Below are 21361 nucleotides of genomic sequence, written 5' to 3' on the forward strand. Positions count from 1 at the left end.
GCAGTTTACTCGCTCGGGTTACATTTATGAAACGGTCATAATAAATTTTGCGTCACGGGCCGAAGCTTGTCGTGAAGCTTTAATATGCGTCTGGATGAACGATCGCGCGTGTATATCCGAGAAAATGGGGAATTTAAAAAAAGTTACACAGATACGAAATGCTTTGGGTGAGGCAGTTTACAAAGTGGGGTTCCCCTGTTACGTAAGATATGCAGATATCTCGAAGAAATACGCGTTTGCCCAGCAACTTCCGCGTATCGGCTTAGGATACAGTTTACACGTTTACCTTTGAGTACCCTCGTAGAATTTCTCACATACACGGCGAATTTCATAATTATTCTAAGGCGAGAACTGCCTGTACGATAGATGCCGGAAGAAATGAGGGAAGCCGAGAGTTTCGCTCGCGGTTGATTATGCTCGCTTATTACACGAAATTGCCAGAGAATTGCATCGGTTCATTCGGAACTTTTAACATCGTGAATTATTACATTATTTTTTCTACGACGTACGCGGTAATCGTTTTCATTCACGATCGTTAATGAAACTGGAGAACGTTAACTGCGATTGGAAAGCGCCGATAATAATACAATTCCATTAAACGTCACGTTCCTAGTAATCCGAAATTTGCAGGCCTCGCGAAAGGGATTTATCTTTTAATTCAACACATCACCGCAAAGGTGACGGAATAAAAACCTCGTTTCAAACTCGCATTAATGCGCGCACTAAACTTTTCTCTGTGTAACCAAGCGAGGTGAAAAAAACCGGCGATTATCAATGGCAATAAAGTTCTCGTCAAACTTCATTGATCGAAAAACCAATCCGGTCTCTCTCACGAGCGGACACGCCGGTGGCGCGACCGCAGTCGGACGATACTCATCGGAAAGGCCGTCAAGCAGCTAGTCGGCAACGCAAAGCGCGCAAGAATTCGCTGTTGCAACGGATCGATATCTCGATCCTCTCTCGCGGACCGACCGCGTGCACGGATCAAACGACCGGAGTTTAACGCCCTACATGTAGGCTGCTTTGCAGTTCCTCCGTGCGCGACGATGAAAGTGCAAGCAAGCGCTCGCGCACGCACTCGTGCACGCATCATCAGAGAACGGCCGGCGGTTTCGTTCCATTCGCCTCACGCACCTCGTCGTCCGTGTTCTCTTACTCGAGTTGTTCGTTCGTTCGTTCGTTCGTTCGCTTATGCACGCAACTCGCGTTAACACCGGGAAAGAAAAATATTTCCCTTTGTAGCGAGACAAGGAAAATGCAACGAATGCACTCTGGAGCCTTCGGGAGATTTACATAACACTTGCAGTGAGAACCGAAAAATAGCAGGTAATTTATATCACGTCGCTTTTCGAAGGGTAACATAGAAGGTTCATGTTATTAACCCTGAGCTCGAGTATCCCGGTACCAAACGGTTAGCTTAATTTGAGCCACGTGCGTTTCAAGCGGTTCGGACTGGTTTCGCTGCGGCTTAAAGACGCAAACATCGTATCGTGCGAATGAATCTGACAAACCGCACCGAAATTCTGCTTTCCAGAGAAAGTTCAAGGGCCTCGAGACCTCTCGCTTCGACGAGCTCGGAAGGGATCGACGAGCGTCGCCTTTTCTCAATAATTCAGCGCGTGCCTGGAGTTACGAGGAGCGCAATGTTTTATTCATGGGGTTCGCGTCGTCCTTTTGTAATTACGCTACTAGAGAACCCGAGCGCAGAGAGCGGTGCATAGGTGTCTCGATTTTCGATTGGAAATTCGATTCGATTCCGACGGACGAAATAGTATCCGCGTCTCCATACGCATACGGCAATAAAATATCGCGCGGTAATAACAAATTGCTGCCACCGGAGCTACAGTTACTCCGTTTCTCTCTCTTTCGTCCCGTCTCACTCCCGCCAGGGTAGTACGAATAATTAACGATAATTGCAGAGCTCACGACCGTGAAGCTATTGCGCCGCTTGATTGAACGATTTATTGTTGATCGATTTTATTTACCTGAGCATTCATTTACTTTCCGTTACTACACGAAAGTCATCTCGAATCTGAAAAATGATTATTCGCGCTTACCATTTATCGGGCAATTTAACTCCAGTTAAATTTTCACTGCTACACTCACGGACCACATTTACGTCGCTTACGTCTGCTCTCTCTAGCAGCGAGGGATTATTTTACTAATATATCATTAATCTCGAAACAGTTAAGTTGGTTCTACAAGAGATATCTCCTGGTATTTTTCGTACCGTTAAACTATCAATAATCAATCTTAAAGTGAAAAAGAGATTGAGAAGTGGTTGAAAGGTAATTGCCTGTTTTTACTCGGAAATCACTTTAGATTACTTTCTAGAGATCTTTAAATTACAGTAATTGCTATATAATTTATTAAACCAAACATCCAGAATATCTTTAATCGATAGAAGGAATTTTAAGCGACGGAATATTTTTTCAGCTCCCGATTCGATTAACAAATAGCAAATTGCGCGAACTGCCCAAGACATCACGAAAGATCTCTTGGAGCGCAGAGTTGCATAGAGTCTTTGAACGGACGAGGAGGAAACGCAAACTTATCATTTCAGCCTGACGCAATAATTATGATTCAATACTACACTGCGACACCTCTCGTCACTGCCATCCGCCAGGATATCGGAATTGCCGATTACCTCGGCAGCATAATCGCGCTCGCAGCAGGAAACGAGTCGATTTCGAAACTATCGGGCAAAAGCGGTGGCGTCTTCGTTCCGTAAATGTGGAATCTCACGCACGAAAGATGAAAATGTGCACCTGTAGGCTACGATTCCGCAGTTTCCCATGCTGCCTCTCGGACAGACGGGACGTCTGTCTCTCTCGCCATTAAATCCACCTTTCGCGGCCATCCTCTCGATAATAACTAACTTTCATTTCCTCCCCCGCGGGCGATCTTCTTATGGGGCCCGCGGGGCGAGCACATCAAGCGAAATCAACGGTAACGATTGAAATGTCTGAAAGTAGCGGCACTCGTCTCGACGTTATTGCACATCCGGATGCTCGTAGAGTAAATTAACTTCGAGCATAAATCGAGAAATTCGTCTATGACAATTGTTTATAAAATGCCGTTGTGCCATCGAGTAAACAGACACATTGACATTGTACTCTATCGAGAAAGAACGTATGAAAACGTATAAAAATTGCTTTCACAGAAAGAAAGTCCGTATTTTATGCTTGAGCAGCAACATCAATTTACGTTAACAACTTTCTTCAAATCCCACGCGCATCCTCAGCACACTTTATTATCGTATAAAAATATTTATCCTGATCGTGCCTGATCTTCGCTTCGAAAGAAAGTTCCTTGATACAGGTCCGAGGATCGGCTTATTATTCCAGAAGGTGTCCCGATGCCGCGGCAATGTCTCGCGCTTGCGATGCACGCAACGCATGCGTGACATCCGGCTCCTCCCCTTGCGTACATACGGATCTTAGAATTTTACTAAGGGTACATCCCGCTGGGGGACAAATGTCTAACGCGCTTCTCCATCCCTAGCAAATTAATTTCACGCTCCCCGCTATATCCTGCTTCATCGTTCGCAACATCCATTTGCTTTGCTTTACCTTTGGTTAGTGCACGATCAAACGTAAGCATTTGTATGAAACAGGTACCTTCATGAATTAAAAATCCCTTTAGTTGAAAAAACCGGCGAGTAAAAGCGCACGTCGTAAAAAAGTTCCAGAATTCATTATTCCGATTTATATTTCGACGAAATTCCGGCGTTCTCAGGGGGTCCGTACTGGATCCGCGCGCTCGCGTACACATGTAATATGTAAGGAGAGGTATTTATATTCAAGGCGGCGGAAGTGTATGGGTCGATTCGCGCTTGCACAAACGCGGCTTTACACGTGTTACTTACGACGTGCCGCAAGTAACGACGTTATGCGCGTGTACGGGGGGCACCGGGGCCACCATAAGCCCGGGCTCTCTCTCTCTCTCGATAGTGCACGTGCCCGTTGCCCGATGGTGTGCACGGTGCTTTATGACGCTAACGCCTTAACGATACCGAGCGTATACTCTGGCTGCATATTAAATATTAAACGATATCGGTGGCTCTCGCCAACGAGACGCACGTACTATAATCGGGCCCGCGGGAGAAAGAGAGAGGGAAAGAGAGAAATGCCGATCCACAGCAGCCGCTATCGCGACGAATCATCGGAATTTCCCTCTTTACGCATAAGAATCTCCGCTATAATACGCTCGATAAGTGCAACTGAAAAGGGTCGTTCGGATAATTGTCGGTGATGTATATTTTTCAATTTCCGTCTTTTTAAATCTTGCATTCAAAACTATAATTCGCCTCATTATTTTACATCGGTAAAACTTTGGTAATTTGTGCGATATTCTTACCGAGCGCCGGGAGTTTCACGACTTTCCATCGAGCTATTAAAGCTCGATACGGTATGCCAAATTGACCGTAATAAAAAATCATCTGGGCCGTCAATAGCTCGATTTCACTTCGCTGTTCGCGTCAAATTAACCGGTTAGAACGGAAACGCTGCGAGGAACGGATAGGAAACGAAATTCGAAAGTGAGTACGACGAACTCGATATCGTACGTAAATCACCGCATAATTAATCCCAACGATTAACGACAATAAAATAAAGAAAAGAAGGTGCAATGAAGAAGGAAAGTTCCTCTCGTTATCAACACAGCGATATTAGAAATGTTTTTCTCGATACAGATACTACTCGTGCCTGGTTATTTTACTTCACGATATAATCGCGAATAAATGCAGAGAGAGGGAGAGAGAGAGATCACTTTCGCGTCGACAGCCTGCGAAAATCCGTATCCACGGGAATACACTATCGATATATACCGGTTTCAATTCCCGTGCTCCAACGCTTCCGGGACGAGAATCGTGAATTTCTCCGATTAGCGCATCGCCGCGGCTAATTAACGGTCAAGAGTATCTGAAGCTCACATCCGAGAATGATCCAACGACCAGTTTACGAGACTAGTCCGTAAATACTGCGCGCGGGACGCAGGTGTGTTTCTGCAAATGGCACCGCGTAATTTCTATTTATTAGCTATGGCGTCTTGTTCGATAAATTCGAGCGGACGCGAGCAAGCAAAATCCAACGACACGTGAGGAGCGAGCTCGTTGTGCGGCAATCATTTTTGTGCGCTGCAGATACGAGACAAATAATGAATCTTCACGACTGACGGCGGCACGTGTACTCTCATGCAACATGCATGTCGCCAGAATATCGGACCGTTCTTGCACGCACCGTATAACATTCAATATCCAATAAATAAGTAATAAATCGACGAGAACGCCAGTGTATTGTACAGTCGTAACAAACACGGATCTGTCCGAATCTCGGTGCACGAGAGAGGTCAATCTCTTGAGAGTTATTAGGGGTGTGATTTAGTTTTGAGGGTTTTTTTTGCTCAAAAACGCATGTATTTAAATATGATAATGAATGAATACCTTAATCAAAATATTTTCCTTCCTTTTCTATCACTTTTTCCCATCTTTCTGGCAAGAGATGGATTCCACCACGATAAAATCACTCTTCTTTTCAGTTGATCCATTCGTCGACGAATTTTCGCACTTCTTCCAAATTATCAAAGTGTGTATCCTCTAAAGCGTGTTGCATCCACCGGAACAAATAATAATCGCATGGAGAATACGCGGGGTGCGGTAAGACTTCCCATTCAAGCTCTAATAGTGTTTCTTTCACTGATAACGCAACGTCAGGTCGAGCGTTGTCACGAAGAAGAATCACTTTCCGTCGTTTACTCGCAATTGGTGGTCGTTTTTGGTCCAATGCTTGCTTCAACTTGTACGATTGGTGTCGATAACGATCAGCTGTGACAGTCTTATGCGGATTTAACAGCTCATAGTACACTATCCCACCAAATACGGAGCATTACTTTTGAACCGTCAATATTGCGTCTCGGAGTGGATGTTGATGGTTCGCCTGGATCCACCCATGATTTTCTGCGTTTCGGATTATCAAAATAGATCCACTTTTCATCCCCAGTAACGATCCGAGACAAAAGACTCTTCTTTTTTTGCCTGGCGATCAACGAAATGCAAATGTTCAACCGGTTCGCAATGGCACTTTCCGATAATTCATGTCGAACCCATTTCCCTTCTTTCTGAATTTTTCCCATTTCATGTAAATGTTTCGTAACTGTTGTACGATTAACATTTAATGCTCTGGCAAGTTCTGAAGTGCATTGTGTTGGATTTTCGTTCAATATGCTTGCAAATCTGCATTTTCAAGCTTTCTTGGTTGTCCCGAGCGTTCTTTGTCCTTCACCACTTTTAAAGCGTCTAAACCAGTATTCACACGTCTTAATTGATGGGGCAGAATCACCATAAGTTTCCACAAGAATTCTATAACCGTCAGCCGCAGTTTTCTTCTGATTAAAAAACAAAAGCAACGCATGTCGAAAACGCTGTTTCGAAAGTTGCATTTTTACGATGATATAAACACGACTGTTATTGCATCTATTGCTATAATGCTACTAAATGTGATGGATAATGTCAAGACTGTAAGAAAGAACAATTATCGGAAACAGCTATTGGAACAAACTGACACTACAGCCATCTGTTGCAAAACCCTCAAAACTAAATCACACTCCTAATACATATGTAACATTGCGTATATCAAGACTACGCACAAGCACCTCGCGGTAAATTGCGGTATCGAAAGTCCATTATTCCGCGACGGACGGATCGCAGGTACCTTTTTCTCGCGGCTGTCTGTCGATTAGCAAACGTTGTCAGCATAAACATGCAGACTTCGGCGGAGTAAATAGACGACGGAAAGATAAATGATCGCGGCGGCGAGGTGAAGTTAAATTGCATAAGAGTGTGATTAGCCTCGATTCCAGGCTGGCGAACAGCACGCGTCCGGCCGCACAGGCGCGCGATCGACGTAATAAAATATAAGCGGCTTATAAAAAACATATTCCAAGACTCCCAAGGTCTATTCGCGAGATCCTATTGTCCGGCACGGCGATGTCCTTATCCGTCGCGTCCCGGGGCGGTACCTCGTGTGATCCTGCCCGCAACACGAAGGAATCGCAAAGTACCTTGGCAGCGATGCCCCGAACCGTCCAATTAGTAATAATTACTCGTCGTCCACGTGGCGAAACGACGGCTAAATAAGCGCCGCGTGCAAGCCTTCTCTTTCTCTCCCGGCCTCCTCGGACTCGCGTCGCATCTCACAGGTGTCACGCGATAAATTAACATCGCGACGATAATCGTCAGTCTCGCCCGCTTTACTTTCGTTTGGCCGCCAAGGTGCGCCAGCCGGCGCGGCGAGGACGTCCATTATCGGTCCCGGAATAATCGCCGATAAATTTCCGTCTGTCACGACTAAGCGCGAACGCGCCCACGTCCTCGTGATCGTCCCGAGATCGACCACTCGACCAATCGAAACGCGAAAATTAACTCGAGCCTTACCACTGGTGATTAAATTCCATTTGAACCGAATGCATCCTAAACTCATCAAGTCTTATCAAGTCATTCAAGTCTGATGTCTTAGACGTCTTTCCGACAAGAGAGCGCGTTGCCTAAAATGAACATTTAATTTCATGCTTGTAGTGCATAGAGCCGCGCGAGATTATCACTTTAAACAAGTGCCCTTGATGCGGGATATTGCTACGGATACACGGTGGTTGAGTCTACTCGGCAGGTGCTTTAGTAGGATCGTAACGCAGATTTATGGGGTCTAGCATGGGTGCGACGTACAGCGCGACGTTTCGTCGGACGCAATTTGTGATTACGGAAATTTTCGTGTCGCGCGTAAATTACTTGGATGGCACTGAGATAACGAATTTGATCTTTCGTCTGATCGGGCTGAGCACGTTCATTTACGCGGCTTTATTTATTATGATAGAAACGCGCGCGCGCGCGCGCGGGGATGCGGACGATTATTAGTTGATCGGCCGTGTAATTATGCATGTATTAAAATTTATGAGGGACATCAGCGCTAGAAGATCGAGCGTTATCATCGCGGATGCATCTCGTCCGGGCCGAGGCTGGGATATTATACATCGCGTAACGCGTCGGGGATACGATTTAACAAGAAAAATTATCAATGGCGCATCATACATCCGTGTAATACACACCATTATCGCCGATAAAAATCTTTATTTCACTAGATCTAGATACTGTGCGAATATCGGCGTTAACGGATTCTACTCGTAGCTTCTGACATATTGATGAAACTGGTACAGGACACGCAGGATAGTACAACGCGAGACGCTCCTGAAGTTTAATGAATAAATTGCACTTCGTTTTACTTGGTTTTTCCGGGGACAGTCGGTTACGGTGCGTGACAAAGTGCACGGGGAATTTTATTAACGTCGTTCCATTAAACATGTAATTACACGCGGGTGTATTAAAATTACTCGGCCAACGTCTCGCGGGCCGAGGGATAAGAAAACCCGTCGCAATTATCGGCGATCGTGTATCGGAAGAATGCAGCGAGCAATGGGCTTGGCGTTCGCGAACGGCGAACAAGCAGTGCAAATAAGGACGCTGGAATGCAAGCGCGCCGCGTAATAATCGACGTTTAACTACCACCTGCGTTACTATTATTTCCATAATTCGGGGTCAAGTCGAAGCGATTGTTCTTAACCGGTCCCCCTTTCATCCGTCTGCATGCCAAAACGCGCGCGCATTTAGACCCCATAAAACTAACGGCCGCGAGAATATTTTTGACAAGCATCTTGCCCAATCAGCATTTTCCTCCGTTACAATGGCTCGTTACGTGATGCCGCATTTTTCGTGCCACTTTCCCGGGGAACGCGCCGTCGGCTTTCGGTGCGAAATGATCGCGCGGGTGATCATTATTGTTACCAAGATGGTCATCCGGGACAAGCGTTTTAGTGCTAATTGCGGGGTTCTCGGCAATTATTTTGTTATCCCGAGGTTGTCTTGGGGGTCGCAATCACATTTATGGTAATCGTTAGCGTTAAACGCCACGCACGTGTCTCAGAATGCATCTCCGCGAGAGCGTGGCGAACGCTCGCGAGTCTCTCATTACGGTCAACTTTCAGCTTCGTTGTTATTGCGAATTAATCTCTTAGTTAGTTAGTCGTAATTGGAGAATGGTAAAACTACCTTGAAAAATATCGCACGGTGTTTTCATTTTTCTGTTCGTTACGCAACTCTTCTTACGTAATATAATCTAAATACAGTATTTCACATAATTTGTCATTTTTTTATTTAACCTGCACCGAGATCCTGATGAGAAAAAAGTCTCAAGCAAATATGCTCGTGTAAATTATGCAATGTTTTTCTTTGTCTGGTTGCACGCAAACCTTAAATTATGCAAATTCTTTGTGGATGCACGTTAACTCGATGGCTCGTTAGGTGCGAAAATACAAATCTTGAAGTTTTTCGTCCGCTCTCGTCCAAGTGCTTTTTTGTCTCTCGAACGTAAGCCGGGGATATTCGCGTCACGGATGATCTTAACGCGCGATATGATTCTATGGGGGGTGCGGATCGATTAAGGCGCGTTCATGGTGCAACCACTCGCGCGATCGCGAAGTATGACTAATAGCTTTCGTTGCGTTATTTATGGCGAAGCGGCGATTACTTCCTATATGCCGACACGATCAAGAAACGTCCGCAGCTTTCGCGATCGATCGATCGTAGCGAAACGACTTCTTTCCAGTCTTCAGCACCTGAAAAGATCGTCCATCATCACCTCCGCGATCATGGAAGTCAATGCACTAAGAGACGTGTCACTAGACCACACAAGTGGTGCATTCGTCCCTCATTTCGCGCTAGTATCAATGATAGACATGCGACCGGTATTTTTTTGTTACTCGGCTTCACCTGACGCGGCCGGGTCCGCGGCTGTCAGGTCGCTAATTTATTAAAATATACTAAGACGATATATGTACTGGGCGCCAACTGATTTTTATAAAACCAGTAAAATTAATAAGGTCTCAGGGGGTGGATAATTGGGAGGACCCTTTTTATATAATATTGACTATCGGAACAATACTATACTCTACATAATATAGACGATCGACAAGATATGATTGAGAAATAAATAAAAACGTTAGATGACACTTCCAATACTATATAATATAAATTTGCTTTAGGCAGAATTGTACAAGTTTAGAGTACTCGCAATTCACGACGGGAGGTCTCTTACTCTGTCAGCCTTTAGTAGGTATATTATTTTGCAGTCTCAACTGTAACCGTCTACGGATGATAGTATTTTATGAAACGGCGATCCGGCTTCTCGGGAGTTGACTCCTGGATCCTGTTAACTTTAGACAAGCACAGCCATCACAAGAGTGCCACACGGTGATCCTGCTCCTTCGAGCATAGACCGGGTACGGTGCCGTCGGTCATTTGCGCATGCGTTCCTTGCCATCGATGGATCGATGTCAATCGATATTTGATGCTGACAGTCGATATAATTGGGCATACGCCCCTGGTCATCGTCCATCCTCGTCCGTTCTATGGGTGGAAACACACCTCGCTGTTCTCTCTTCGCTCCCGTCCACATCGGTCGCCTTCTCACTGCGTCTCCTTCGTCCACAATTCGGTGACCAGCATTGAGAGAACCTCCCGTTTGTCGAAATATGAGCAGTACAAGGTTTATAGTGCAACAATTCAATAATATAATACAATAATTTAACAATTCATACAACAGTTTCAAAAATCAATGATAACTTTCAATAATTTCAAGAATTTCAATGACATATTAATAGTGTATAGAAAAAATAGAACCACATATAAACACGAACATTTACCAAATAAATATATATATAATAAAATATTTACAATATTTGTATTATTACAAATACTTCCGACGAGCCGGATCACGTCGACGTTGGGGGAATAAACTTACACTGTCCCAGACAGATACGTCTTTATGTTTTTTGCAGCGCCTGTCCGAGAATGATTGGAAAACCAAGAAAACGATGTTCTAATCCTCACACGAATTATTCAAAGCACGGGTAACTGCCGGAGCTGCCAGATCGATCCAATTCCCGAGTACGATATATGAAGAGCGGTCAGGCAAAAGTTGCCGGCGCGGCAAATTTATACGTACAGTCGTAACTTTGCAAATTGAACGTATGTAATAAGTTCTCGGCATGTTATTCCTCGCGAGACGCGATTAATTGCCGAGTTCCTCGGGGTCGTCGGGGAGGCGGCGCGCCAGTGCCTTTTGCAGGCGGCAAAGTTGGACCACATCGCGTGTCGCTGTGAGCTTAGCTGATTTATAAGACGCGCATCCTCGACAATCAAGGCTAGACACGATACCGCGAATCAAACAAGAGAGTGAACGCATCGAGAAACGAGAGACACCACGAAGAAGAGGAGATATCTTTCAAGTCTAGAGCTACATCGCTGTGGGTCTCCTCTTCCTCGCGTCTCTTCGGCTCGCTTCTCCTTTTTAATCTTCTTTTTTTTCCCCCCGCTTAGATCTCTTCTTCATCGTGCGCACCCACCGAGGATCTACGATACTTCGAATTCGAAAAACTGGTTCCGCGGCTTCTCGCGACTCAACGGACCAAGCACGCGGATGGATAAGTGACAAACATTTGTTGTCGCTTCATCGTCCGTTACGAATCAAATTGATAGATTGGTCATGACGAGGATTGATTGTTTTCATGCATATGAATCATCACAGGTTACCAGGGGAAACAAGTCGTTACCGTACTGATTGATGTTCTACACAAAAAGTTTTAATTAATCAAAAGTAGACGTTAACGCATTCACGTGAAAACTATATGTATATTTTAACAGCGCGAATTAATTTGTAAGTTTTCAAAATATCCACGCGGTGTCCACTCTTTCTCATTTTACGCGCAGCCTTGTAAATTACACAAACGACATGAAAAAAAAATTAAAACTTGGATTTTCTATCGTGCTCTTAATTCGTGGTACACTTCACATCGTATTACCTGGTCGCATTTAAATAATGGTTTTCTCAAGAAACATTACAAATCCCTATCTGTGAATTATTTAGCGATCTGCTGAGTAGCCAGCCTCCTCGAATGAGCGGTCGGGACTACATTTTAATTAGTTGTAAACACGAGCAATAGCGTATTTATTCGCGCTGCGTAATCGCGGCGGTCGGCGCGGTCCGCCGAGACAAACCAGATACTTCATGGTTAACTTGCAAATCGTGGCGGCCGGTTTTCACTGTTAACACTATCACGCTATGCGCGTCTCTCTTTCCACGGGTACGTACGTAGGTAGATACAATATGCGTCCTATTATACTACTCGGTCTTATCGCACGTCAAATCGTCTTATCGATGCCCGAGCGACTCGCCGAGATCCGACCCTCGGTACAAAGAGAATGTTGCGTCTCTCAGCTGCGCCGTCAAATAAATGACTCTGTGTGTGCACGCTCCTCATGTATCTGCCAATTATCCCCGCGGAATTAATTGATAGGGTGATCATATCGCCGTGTTATCGTCAACGGAATAGATATCGAGCCAGTATTTTCTTACTTAATTATTTTCAGCTTACGTTCGATGTGACACGGTGCGTCGATGCAAAAAAAGGTAATGTCAACGATAATCTGCCGCTACGATGGAGTTTCCTTACGGTTCAGCTTGGCGCGTTCGTTTTTGCACGCGTTTCATATGTAGTGATTGCGATGTCGCGGTGACATTAGCGGATAATTCCCGCGGAGCTCTCGAAATAGCATTCCCATTAATTAAGATCCGAGAACGATGCATCAAGAGATTGACATTTTGAGGCATAAACCTTTATCTCAATCTTTACATTATTACAACTTTACACGCCTTTTTTAATCAATTAATTATTCTCAACTTTACGTTACTCTCCGAAAATAAAATTACATAAATATTTTATTTCGATTTTATTTGATTCTCTGGAGCATCCTTTCTGCAAAATATTTTCAAGTAGACTCTACCGTGCAAATTTGACACGCCTTTTAAACGTAAAGTGAGAAATATTCCCGGACCAGTACTCCATGTCATAACGCATTTAAATCGGCGTAATTCGTATCGCATTTTAACATACTCGTTACAGCGCACGAGCCAAGAATTCAACCGCAAGGAAAGGGCAAAGTTCGACCTGTCGACTTACGTCAGACACCGCCGCGGCGGCGATGATCATCGATGACGATGCGAGGTCATTCATCATCCCCGTGACACGACGTACGGAATCACGGCCTGTTACGTACACGCGAATATATTGCGCGAACCGAGAAAACCGTTACTATCGCTTGGCACATTCAACCTTCGGGGACTCACTCGCAAACCTCTCGGTACATAGTTTACGGTTAACTGCAGTTTACGCATGACCCCGCGTCCCACGCGATGAAACGGACGTTCGTTTAAATCCCGCCGGCTTAAAATTTCGGTTCGGATAAATCGCGGCGTAATCCAGCGGCTACCGCCGACAACGAGAGCCGCACGCGGAACGCTTCAGAACGCGCGGCGAAATAAATTAGATCAGCCTGATAATAAACTGGAGAAGTACAAAGGGACACGGCGACGATAAAAACTAGTGGTGGTGTACGCGCCGATTTATGGAGATTCGCGTGCGGCAAACCTATGACCCCGACACCTGTGTGAAGTTAGCACCCCATTTTTGAAATTTTGAAATTCTAAAAGTTGTTCCAGGTTGTTCTAGACTTCTTCCAAATTGTTCCAGAAGATCAAATTTATATAATAAAAATTTTCGCGGAAAATTGAAAAAAAAACAATTTTTTTACCTGGCACCCCATTTTTCGAAAATCAAACTTTTAAAGGTTGTTCCAGGTTGTTCTAGTTGTTCTAAACATTGTTCCAAAGTATTAGATTGATTGGTCAAAACTTTTACGAGATATCGAAAAAAAAAGAATTTTGGAAAAAATCGTTTTTGGACATTCTTTCCCAAACAAAATAACTTACAACATTGTCGATTTAGAATATATTTATAACCGTGTAGAACAACTCAGAACAAAAATTTCAAGACCATAGCAACAATATAAGGTCCACTTTATACTCTAATGGAAAATATTATTTTTCTATTTTCTTGGGTAAAAAACTTGTTCCAGACTTCCCGCTTTAGAACTATCGTTTTCTCGAGTAGAACAACCGGGAACAAAATTTATACGCCCCGATTCGAAACCTCAGGGTGACTTTACTCTTGTTACCTACTCGAAAAATTTGGTTTTTCGAGATTTTCTTGGATATAAAACTCGTTCCATGCTTCTCGCTTTAGAACTATTGTTTTCTCGAGTACATCAACCGGGAACAAAATTTATACGCCCCGATTCGAAACCTCAGGGTGACTTTACTCTTGTAACCTACTCGAAAAATATGGTTTTTCGAGATTTTCTTGGATATAAAACTTGTTCCAGGCTTTCCGCTTTAGAACTATCGTTTTCTCGAGTAGAACAACCGGGAACAAAATTTATACGCCCCGATTCGAAACCTCAGGGTGACTTTACTCTTGTTACCTACTCGAAAAATTTGGTTTTTCGAGATTTTCTTGGATATAAAACTCGTTCCATGCTTCTCGCTTTAGAACTATTGTTTTCTCGAGTACATCAACCGGGAACAAAATTTATACGCCCCGATTTGAAACCTAAGGGTGACTTTACTCTTGTACCCTACTCGAAAAATTTGGTTTTTCGAGATTTTCTTGGATATAAAACTTGTTCCAGGCTTTCCGCTTTAGAACTATCGTTTTCTCGAGTAGAACAACCGGGAACAAAATTTATACGCCCCGATTCGAAACCTCAGGGTGACTTTACTCTTGTAACCTACTCGAAAAATTTGGTTTTTCGAGATTTTCTTGGATATAAAACTCGTTCCATGCTTCTCGCTTTAGAACTATTGTTTTCTCGAGTACATCAACCGGGAACAAAATTTATACGCCCCGATTTGAAACCTAAGGGTGACTTTACTCTTGTACCCTACTCGAAAAATTTAGTTTTTCGCGATTTTCTTGGATATAAAACTTGTTCCAGGCTTCCCGCTTTAGAACTATCGTTTTCTCGAGTAGAACAACCGGGAACAAAATTTATACGCCCCGATTCGAAACCTCAGGGTGACTTTACTCTTGTTACCTACTCGAAAAATTTGGTTTTTCGAGATTTTCTTGGATATAAAACTCGTTCCATGCTTCTCGCTTTAGAACTATTGTTTTCTCGAGTACATCAACCGGGAACAAAATTTATACGCCCCGATTCGAAACCTCAGGGTGACTTTACTCTTGTAACCTACTCGAAAAATTTGGTTTTTCGAGATTTTCTTGGATATAAAACTTGTTCCAGGCTTTCCGCTTTAGAACTATCGTTTTCTCGAGTAGAACAACCGGGAACAAAATTTATACGCCCCGATTCGAAACCTCAGGGTGACTTTACTCTTGTTACCTACTCGAAAAATTTGGTTTTTCGAGATTTTCTTGGATATAAAACTCGTTCCATGCTTCTCGCTTTAGAACTATTGTTTTCTCGAGTACATCAACCGGGAACAAAATTTATACGCCCCGATTCGAAACCTCAGGGTGACTTTACTCTTGTAACCTACTCGAAAAATATGGTTTTTCGAGATTTTCTTGGATATAAAACTTGTTCCAGGCTTTCCGCTTTAGAACTATCGTTTTCTCGAGTAGAACAACCGAGAACAAAATTTATACGCCCCGATTCGAAACCTCAGGGTGACTTTACTCTTGTAACCTACTCGAAAAATTTGGTTTTTCGAGATTTTCTTGGATATAAAACTCGTTCCATGCTTCTCGCTTTAGAACTATTGTTTTCTCGAGTACATCAACCGGGAACAAAATTTATACGCCCCGATTCGAAACCTAAAGGTGACTTTACTCTTGTACCCTATTCGAAAAATTTGTTTTTCGAGATTTTCTTGGATATAAAACTTGTTCCAGGCTTCCCGCTTTAGAACTATCGTTTTCTCAAGTAGATCAACCGGGAACAAAATTTATACGTCCCGATTCGTAACCTTACAAATTACAAGAGTAAAGTCACCCTTAGGTTTCGAATCGGGGCGTATAAATTTTGTTCCCGATTGTTCTACTCGAGAAAACGATAGTTCTAAAGCGGGAAGCCTGGAACAAGTTTTTTACCCAAGAAAATAGAAAAATAATATTTTCCATTAAAGAGTATAAAGTGGACCTTATATTGTTGCTATGGTCTGGAAATTTTTGTTCTGAGTTGTTCTACACGGTTATAAATATATTCTAAATCGACAATGTTGTAAGTTATTTTGTTTGGGAAAGAATGTCCAAAAACGATTGTTTCCAAAATTCTTTTTTTTCGATATCTCGTAAAAGTTTTGACCAATCAATCTAATACTTTGGAACAATGTTTAGAACAACTAGAACAACCTGGAACAACCTTTAAAAGTTTGATTTTCGAAAAATGGGGTGCCAGGTAAAAAAATTGTTTTTTTCAATTTTCCACGAAAATTTTTATTATATAAATTTGATCTTCTGGAACAATTTGGAAGAAGTCTAGAACAATCTGGAACAACTTTTAGAATTGCAAAATTTCAAAAATGGGGTACTAACTTCACACAGGTGACCCCGACTCGGACCCATCGTCAAGGATAAAAGAAGCGCCATTAATCGCGACAAACGAACGAATACACTGTTGTGCACACTGATAAAACTCACTGGAAATACCGTTGAAATTTTTCGGTTACTTTGATTCCGTTAACAAAATTCATGATTTGATTCTCTTTGCAAGGAATATTCAGCCACGAAAATCTGAACCGACAGGAGAGGAGAAAATTGGAGAATCAATTTGGACCGCGAAGCACTCCAAGCGCGTCCTTCAGGGTGCTCCTTTTACAAAATTATCTCTCCTTTGCCACCCCTCGGCGAGGCATACATTACCGTTGTAGGACGAGCGCACCTCGTAAATCACCTCGTCATTCCGCGGCTCGCTACAACGCGAAAGAGAAACAATGACTAGTTCTGCCGAAGCAACATACGTACCGCATATATATAGGTGCGCACCGAATGCAGCATAGCTGCGAGCAACGATGTATCTGTGCTACTTTTCCATAGGCGCGACGTGAATCGACTTTTTTTTCTAAATTGCTCTTTGGGAAGATATTGTTCTCTCGCATGCGGGCATAGCGTTTACGAGCCGAGTTGCAAATTACGTCGCAGTACGCTTAAACGCCCGACAGCACGAGGAATTATCGCGTAAAGTAATCGTCGTGGGCGCGTTAGTGGGTCATAAAGAGAAAAATACTTTTCCGCCAAGTATTCGAAACACTCGGGCCGCGTGATTTGTGTATTACACGGCAGATAGCTGTAATAAGCCGGCACGTGGTTTTATGCGCGCGCGTAGGTGCCCGGGAGATCAAGATCAGCGTTTCATAACGACGTACCGCAATTTCTTACATGCGCCCGCGCCGCTACTTCTTGGGCTCGTGACGATATGAGTAAATAATGTATCAGCGCGATATAAACCTCGTATACCTGCCAGAAACGGGTACCGCGAACCGTTGCGGACACCCACGTGTAACTGGGAATCTCGTAATCTAGCGGACGCACGGCGTAGGCAGAACGCGGCATGCGTAGCCTGGCCGTCGCGGTTAGCAGGTGCAGAAACGGCCAAGTGAAATTTCATAGTCACCATTATCGGTGGATCTGATAACGCAACGTTCAGGTAAACTGCGCCTAAACGTTTCCCCGCCTAACGTGCTCGTCGCGCCAGGAGTTACGCGTTATTCGAGACATTTCGCGGAAACATCGCGCGAGTCCGCGAAATCTACCCCGGCGCGCCGGATTGCATGGCGAGAGTAATAAGAGTAAGGAGATAATCGCGAACCAAGCGCGGCGCATTCTATTATCGATATAATTGCGAAACCTCGTTACGAGGTAATTAAAAGTTCAGCTGGCGGGATAGGGGCAGTGCGCTCGGGGCTTCTGGATTTCAAATTTAGATAACAATGTGCCTAATAACGAAACCATATTTACGGACACTTATCAACGTCGGCTACGCATTAGGTAGGTAGGCGCGCGCGGATCCTCCTCTCTGCGTACCTGCGTGACTTACAAGCTCCAAGTCTATATTTCAACGAGTGTTAAAGTCGCGCGGCCGCCGATTCCATCGTGCGCGTTCCGGACCTCCGATCGTTATACCCGTTATAAGAAGCTGTCACATAGCTCATCTCACACGCGCGTCGCTTCTCACCGATGTGCAGGAAGATCACATGCTTTTTTGTCTGTATTTTACAATCGCCGATTTATTGATGAAACGGACTCAAACTACGCGTTTCTCCCTCTCTCTCTTTCTACAATCGATTCGATACGGATTCGGATGAACAGCGCTTACTTCATCAAATAATCGTACATGTATTAGGAGTGTGATTTAGTTTTGAGGGTTTTGCAACAGATGGCTGTAGTGTCAGTTTGTTCCAATAGCTGTTTCCGATAACTGTTCTTTCTTACAGTCTTGACATTATCCATCACATTTAGTAGCATTATAGCAATAGATGCAATAACAGTCGTGTTTATATCATCGTAAAAATGCAACTTTCGAAACAGCGTTTTCGACATGCGTTGCTTTTGTTTTTTAATCAGAAGAAAACTGCGGCTGACGGTTATAGAATTCTTGTGGAAACTTATGGTGATTCTGCCCCATCAATTAAGACGTGTGAATACTGGTTCAGACGCTTTAAAAGTGGTGAAGGACAAAGAACGCTCGGGACAACCAAGAAAGCTTGAAAATGCAGATTTGCAAGCATATTGAACGAAAATCCAACACAATGCACTTCAGAACTTGCCAGAGCATTAAATGTTAATCGTACAACAGTTACGAAACATTTACATGAAATGGGAAAAATTCAGAAAGAAGGGAAATGGGTTCGACATGAATTATCGGAAAGTGCCATTGCGAACCGGTTGAACATTTGCATTTCGTTGATCGCCAGGCAAAAAAAGAAGAGTCTTTTGTCTCGGATCGTTACTGGGGATGAAAAGTGGATCTATTTTGATAATCCGAAACGCAGAAAATCATGGGTGGATCCAGGCGAACCATCAACATCCACTCCGAGACGCAATATTGACGGTTCAAAAGTAATGCTCTGTATTTGGTGGGATAGTGTACTATGAGCTGTTAAATCCGCATGAGACTGTCACGGCTGATCGTTATCGACACCAATTGTACAAGTTGAAGCAAGCATTGGACCAAAAACGACCACCAATTGCGAGTAAACGACGGAAAGTGATTCTTCTTCGTGACAACGCTCGACCTGACGTTGCGTTATCAGTGAAAGAAACACTATTAGAGCTTGAATGGCAAGTCTTCTCCGGACATTGCTCCATGCGATTATTATTTGTTCCGGTGGATGCAACACGCTTTAGAGGATACACACTTTGATAATTTGGAAGAAGTGCGAAAATTCGTCGACGAATGGATCAACTGAAAAGAAGAGTGATTTTATCGTGGTGGAATCCATCTCTTGCCAGAAAGATGGGAAAAAGTGATAGAAAACGAAGGAAAATATTTTGATTAAGGTATTCATTCATTATCATATTTAAATACATGCGTTTTTGATAAAAAAAAACCTTCAAAACTAAATCATACCCCTAATATATGTATAGATATATTTTTATAACGTTAACGTTCGGTTTCCATTCTTTTTGATTAATTTCGAATTGATTCTTATATTTATCATATATCTTCATTCGCAAAAAAAGTCGACCGTATTGATCGACAAGTGATCGGGGTACTGACAGCTTTCGCACACGCGTTGGTACATATACGGGAGAATCTCGAAAGGTTGCGCGAAGATGATGCTCTCTCGCGCGTTGCGTCAGCGACGGCGAGATAAGACTTTCACTGAATAATCAGGCACTCAGAAGTGCAAAATATATGAGGCGTTCGCGATTGATCTTATCGGAGCACGATTTCCAACTTTCGATTGCGTACCGAACAATTCAGGCAATTCAAATTCGTCGGCCGTGATCTGAACAGTCTCCCTAAAGAAGAAAGGAGGCCCGTATTCGGCGCGCTTGAGAAAGTCGCGGAACGAATTAACGTAATTACGCTCAACGACGGCGCGATTAATCAAAAGGACGTATCGCAACCCGACGCGGAGGAATTCTTTCTGTCTTTCTCTCAAGATTCATTTCACTATCCTCAACCGATTCCCGATTTCTTCCTCGACAAGTACTTTCCATGGCGCGTGCTTCAATCACGCGGTACCCCAATCTCGAATTATCGAGATACGACTAAAACCGAAAACGTAAATTACCATTTACAGGACCGAATCTCTCCCAGAGTCGTATTAATCAGTGGCGTACGTTACAATACGCCCGATATTCGATTAAGCGAGCAGTAACAACGTGATTTACAACGCTATAAACGATAACGATGCAGCCGTAGAATGATCTTATCGACGTTTCTTTAATGAACGCGGATTGATTTTAACGTTGCGGTAATTCTGTCAATTACATCCAAATGTCGTGCCACCATCAAATTACACCCAAATGTTGTACCATCACCGTACAATTTTACAAAGTTGCTATATAACTCACCGGTAGAAGAAGCAACGACAAGGGCGAATGCCGCGCGGCTGCCTGCTTGAGATTGAGAAACTCCAGTAGGGGGTCCTCGGTCGCTCTCAGCTCGTCCAGTGTCCTCCTAGCCTCGCTGTATCTCACCAGGTATTCCCAGTAAGAGTTCCAAAACGAGCCGGGGAATAAGTCACCTGTCGACAGCGTACACTGTCGTAATTAAAACCTGTCCGCGACGCGGTGTACGGGAAAGCATCGAATTTCGTCATTAAATCACACGCGATTACTTTTTTCGGTCATGAAAATAATTACGCCTGTCACGTCACGTCCACGGAAAATTTTATCATCCCGGTAATTAACGGCACAGTCCTGCAGTATGTACACGCGCGCATAAACACGTATGTATTAGAAAACAAAAATCGTGCTATTCATTTTGCTCCAGTTGCCTTTGCTCACGAATATACGTTGTTCGTTTCTTGTTTTTTTCATACTGTAAACTGATTTATCCTTGGCATGGAACATTTTTGATCCGCGTTCCGTTTCTCGTAAAATACAGGCTACACCGTGTAATTCACAGATTCAGCGTGAGCTGCACCGCGAATTTATACGGTAGTCCATGCCTGTCCTGCCGTTCGCGCTACGAATTGACATCGTGCAATTACATCCTCAGGACAGCCGCGTATAAAAAGGCGCGCACGCGTGAGTCACGAGCGGACGAGCGCGAAAAAATGCACGCGGTATCGTGTTTCGAGATAACGCCTGTGAACGCCTCGAATGGCACGAATAAATTCCTCTGGCGATATATATATATATATATATATATATATGTACGGGCCGTGGCGCCGATTTACGATCGACGTCGTCGTCCGCTACGATAAAAGATCGACGATCTTATTAA

At 43.7% G+C, this 21361-nt stretch overlaps 1 protein-coding gene across 4 annotated transcripts in view; it reads right to left on the bottom strand.

The window, feature by feature from the left end:
* Window positions 1-21361, bottom strand: part of LOC105278915 (rho GTPase-activating protein 20) — a 195391-nt gene that overhangs the window by 111262 nt on the left and 62768 nt on the right. For all 4 annotated transcript variants that reach the window (XM_026972136.1, XM_026972138.1, XM_026972135.1 and 1 more), the window contains exon 5: window positions 20485-20657. In XM_026972136.1, the coding sequence (XP_026827937.1) occupies window positions 20485-20657 (173 nt within the window). The remainder of the gene's footprint in view (window positions 1-20484; window positions 20658-21361) is intronic.

The sequence above is a fragment of the Ooceraea biroi genome, chromosome 9 (assembly GCF_003672135.1).
Source record: "Ooceraea biroi isolate clonal line C1 chromosome 9, Obir_v5.4, whole genome shotgun sequence".
Lineage (NCBI taxonomy): Eukaryota > Metazoa > Arthropoda > Insecta > Hymenoptera > Formicidae > Ooceraea > Ooceraea biroi.